General features: G+C 35.9%; 1 protein-coding gene across 1 annotated transcript; it reads left to right on the plus strand.

Moving 5' to 3' along the window:
* The first annotated feature begins 1,228 nt into the window (after positions 1–1,228).
* Positions 1,229–4,057, plus strand: LOC107787445 (protein LEAD-SENSITIVE 1). Its single transcript, XM_016609019.2, has 2 exons — positions 1,229–1,481; positions 3,107–4,057. Exons 1-2 carry the CDS (start codon positions 1,346–1,348, stop codon positions 3,835–3,837), a joined length of 867 nt encoding a protein of 288 aa, XP_016464505.1. The 5' UTR covers positions 1,229–1,345; the 3' UTR covers positions 3,838–4,057.
* The last annotated feature ends 344 nt before the right edge of the window (positions 4,058–4,401 follow it).

Consider the following 4,401-nt stretch of genomic DNA (forward strand, 5'->3'; position numbering starts at 1 on the left):
ATGTTAGCTGGGCTTCCCTATTTTTCGCCGAGTTTTGCTATTGTATTCATGAATACAATAGCTTGAATACATCGAATACACTCTATAATAAGTGAAAAGATAGCTATAGGAAGTAATTAAGTAAATGGTAGCTATAGCAAGTTAATAGCCACTAAACAATAGTGGTTTCTGAAAATTATTGAGAGCAACTATACAATATCATTTTTCTATCTTTTTATGGACTTGTAGCTTCTCAAAGGCCCACGTGTGGGCCCAGCACTTGACAAAGTTTGTTTTTGATTTGCGATCTTATGAGTTCGAATCCGATGATCTCCTATCCATTGCTAATCTAGTTTTGATCTGGCCATTAAGAAGATAAGATTCATTAGCCCACACATAAAAAATATAAACAAATTTTACAAAAATAGCCTCTCAAATTCATTATTTTCTTTTTCTAGTAGGTATATATAAATTATATACTGATTGTATATGATTATATATATATATTTGCCAATTATTTTAGTTTAAACTGTTGGATAGATGAGTAGTTATTCAGGTTTTACATCTAGAGATAAACTTTTTTTCTTTTCATTTTTGTTCTTACTTAAGTTTGAGAAACAAGTGGTATAAATGCGGTATATCCTTTTTGTTTGTCCAAATGCAACAACCTTAAAATGTTCGCTCTATATAATTGACATCACAAGTTACAGATTACAAGCTCGTGATATGTTATATAGTACATCTAATAAATAAATTATTTACCCTCAAAATTAGATAACAATTAAATTTGTAAGTGGTTTTACGGATATTGCTTTTTATTTCTTAACGTTACAAATTGATATTTGTATAACAAATTATATATGTTTATCTTTTAAGTGATTTGATGGTATAATATTATTTATATTAGGGAGAGTAGTTTATGCGCAGACTTTATCTCTATCCTAGAAAAAAAAGGCTATTTCCGATAGAAACTTGGCTCGCTATACCTCGGTACCTCCGAGAACTCTCCACCTTCCTCTTGGGATGACTCGAACTCATAACTTTTTGATTGGAAGTGAATATTGTTCACCACTAAAGCAACTCACTCTTGTCGATGATGCATCCAATTTATAGTCAATACGTATTTTGTTTAAAAGCTCCGTGTCGCAATAAAACAGATTTGGGTATAAAATAGCGGAAAATACCAGTTGAATAAACTTTCCTTTTTAAAGAAAAAGAAACTGAGTAAACGGCTTGTATAAGAAAGAGGCCCACCATAAATAGTCAAAGTATTCAAAGGAAACAAAGAACCAAATCTTAATTCTTAGAGACTAAGCAAACCTTCACATCACATCCCCAAAAATTAAGTTATCGAAAAAGGGAAGTGATGCCGGAGCCGGGATCACGGTGGTGGACGGTGCCGGAGATGGTCGGAATTCTGTCAAACAAGATCCAAAAGGATGAACTCAAGCCAGGAGATCACATTTATTCATGGCGAAACGCGTACCTCTACGCTCATCACGGTCGCTTTCCTCATTTTTTCGCTTTCTACATTTACCGAAATGTCCTTTTTTTGTGCTTTACTCTTGCCGAAATATCCTTTTGATTTTTGTTTGCATCTACATTTTGTTCCTTATACAAGTATGTGAAATTTTGGATTTGATTATGCTTTTTGTTCATTTTACATGTACTAATTTGCTTGAGTAATTATGATACATTAGGAAAACTAAAACTAGGGAGGAACTTTTTTAATCTTTTAGAAAGTGTTAAATTGGGTTAGTAAAATCTTGGAGTCTGCCCATTGGATGAAATGTTGATGAACTGATTAATGTTTGTGCCTTTCCTTGAACATAATCAGAAAGTACATTTAGGAGCTTAAGAAAATTTATTAATAAACGAGACAATTTGAATTGGTAATTAGCAGGAATATCAGAAGTGGATTTACTTATATATTTGCTAGTAGTTATGACCAGAAGGCTGAGTATGACCAATTTATGTAAAAAAGAAGGCTTGAGATTTGATGTAGAGGTGGGATTTTTAGCTCCAACCTTCTCATTTGGGTTTGGCTCTTAAGCCTTTATGCAGCTTTCTATTTGACCATTCATTCGGGTATGTACGAATTATTATGAACTGGATGAGGGACAAAAAGGAAGGGAAGAGGTTATTCCTCTATTTGTTATTTCGTCTAGAATTTCCATCTGATTATTTGTACTATGGACTTTGAGAAATTCTATTTTATGTCATTAAACTATCGTTAGAACAAAGTGGCAGGGGTCACTCTCTTGGAGTGTTTATTTCTCTTATATTAGAGTCGGCCTGCAACTTTGCGGATGCACTCTCACACTAGCATTGTGTTGTGGACTCAATTAACCTCGAGTTGGAAAGATTGCTTTATGAGGTTATATTGCTTAGTGTCAGTCTATTGGTTTACTTTGTAAAAAAAAAAATATTACGGACTTTTTCATCTTTCAAGTACCTGAAAAAAAAAACCCTGCTTTTAGTGTGCAATAAATTTCTTTGTTGTTAATCAATCAGAGAAACATAAGGATGGCTTTAGTCCTGAGGATCTCAAATTCTTTAAGGTTTGTTGTCACCTTACAAGCATCTAAACACTCCAGTCTGGTTTTGTACTATGGACTTTGAGAAATTCTATTTTATGTCGTTAAACTATCGTTAGAACAAAGTGGACAATGTGGCAGGGGTCACTCACTTGGAGTGTTTATTTCTCTTATATTAGAGCCGGCCTGCAACTTTGGGGATGCACTCTCACACTAGCATTGTGTTTTGGAAAATTTCCTGACGCAACTTTTAACTTGGATTTCTGAACATCACCTTAAGGTTTATGCCTCTGTTCTCAGATGATATGTAGTCAAAATTCAGATGATCTTGAGTTGATTAATTACTTGCTGATAGGAAATCATTGCATCAGTATCTGTCAAAAATAAATTAAAAGAAAAGGAAATTATTGCATCAAGTATGATAAGTTAGATCCTTGGAAAATTGTTTTGGCACTAAGAGATCCAAAGCAACATCTAGTTCCTGGGGGTGGGTGAGATTAAGATTCTTTAATGGTGTGAATGACATGCACATTTCTTCTTTTCCTAGCATATTGTCTTAATGTTGCTAGCTGTGCTCTGAACCCTTTCAGGTATATATGTTGGCGATGGTATGGTCATCCATTTCACTCGAGGTGCAGGTCAAGAGGTTGGAACTGGCACAGTGTTAGACCGCTTCATATTCAGCTCATCTCCTTCACGCCCCTCTGACTCCCCATGTCCAAGGTGTGGTGATCAATCAAAGGCCGAAGGTGTTATGTCATCATGCCTTGAATGTTTTCTTTATGGGGGTGAACTCTATCTTTTTCAGTATGGTGTCTCCCCAGGCCTATTTATTGCTAAAACTCGAGGAGGAACATGCACTCTTGCCCCTTCTGATCCACCGGAGCACGTCCTGCACCGTGCGGAATTTCTCCTTCAAAATGGTTTTGGGGTATACAACATTTTCAAGAACAACTGTGAGGATTTCGCTATCTACTGCAAGACCGGTTTGCTAGTCTTTACAAATATCAGTGTAGGTCGGAGTGGGCAGGCAACATCCTTTTTAGCTGCCACAACTGCTATTGTTTCATCACCACTGCGCTTTCTGACTACAAGCGTTTCTGGTCTAGCCGCTGTGGGTTATGGGGTTTACTGTGTCAGCCGGTTTGTTTCTGATATTGGAGTACGTCGTGATGTCACGAAGATCCCTGTTGAGAGACTTGTCGTATGCCCTGGTTCTCAAGAGTCTGAGCCTGCTACTACTGATGCATCAAAGGAAAACCCTGGCTCTCAGGAGTCTGAGCCTGCTGCGACTGATGCGTCAAAGGAAAAGGAGTCCTAGTTCTATGTAAGTGGACTGCATTTATATGGAATTCAAAGTAGGTTACTACAACCTACAAGTATGTTGTAGGTGTTGATGTTGTCATTGCTTTATGTGCCATGGATTTGGTTAGTATTGAAACATTGGTTACTTTAACAGGTCTTGTGGGCATTCTTCTATCAAATGAATGCCTTTATGTGATTGTAACTTGTTTATAGCAAGCCCAATGGTTTCATATGAATGGTAGTGAGTGTGTTAAAAAGATGGTATGGGCGCTTTAAATTTTCATGTAACGCCCACTTATCATATACTATCTTAAGCTGGAAAAATCTCTCCAGATCTTTCTTGTTCATTTCCAAAACACTATAGAAATACGTAGTTTCTTTTGGTTAAGAAAAAAGAAAGCTGAATTTGAATATATTATTTTTACCTTTTTTCTGTAAAGGAAATTCTTTATACTCTAATTATATGCCTTAGATTTTGTATTGACTGAAATTATTAGGTGAGGTAACGGTTGTTTATTACTTTAAAAGCCAATATTAACAAGGAATGTTTCGAAAGCCAGTTATTTTGATTTTTCGGAGG

This window comes from Nicotiana tabacum, chromosome 17 (assembly GCF_000715075.1).
Source record: "Nicotiana tabacum cultivar K326 chromosome 17, ASM71507v2, whole genome shotgun sequence".
NCBI classification, from domain to species: Eukaryota; Viridiplantae; Streptophyta; class Magnoliopsida; order Solanales; family Solanaceae; genus Nicotiana; species Nicotiana tabacum.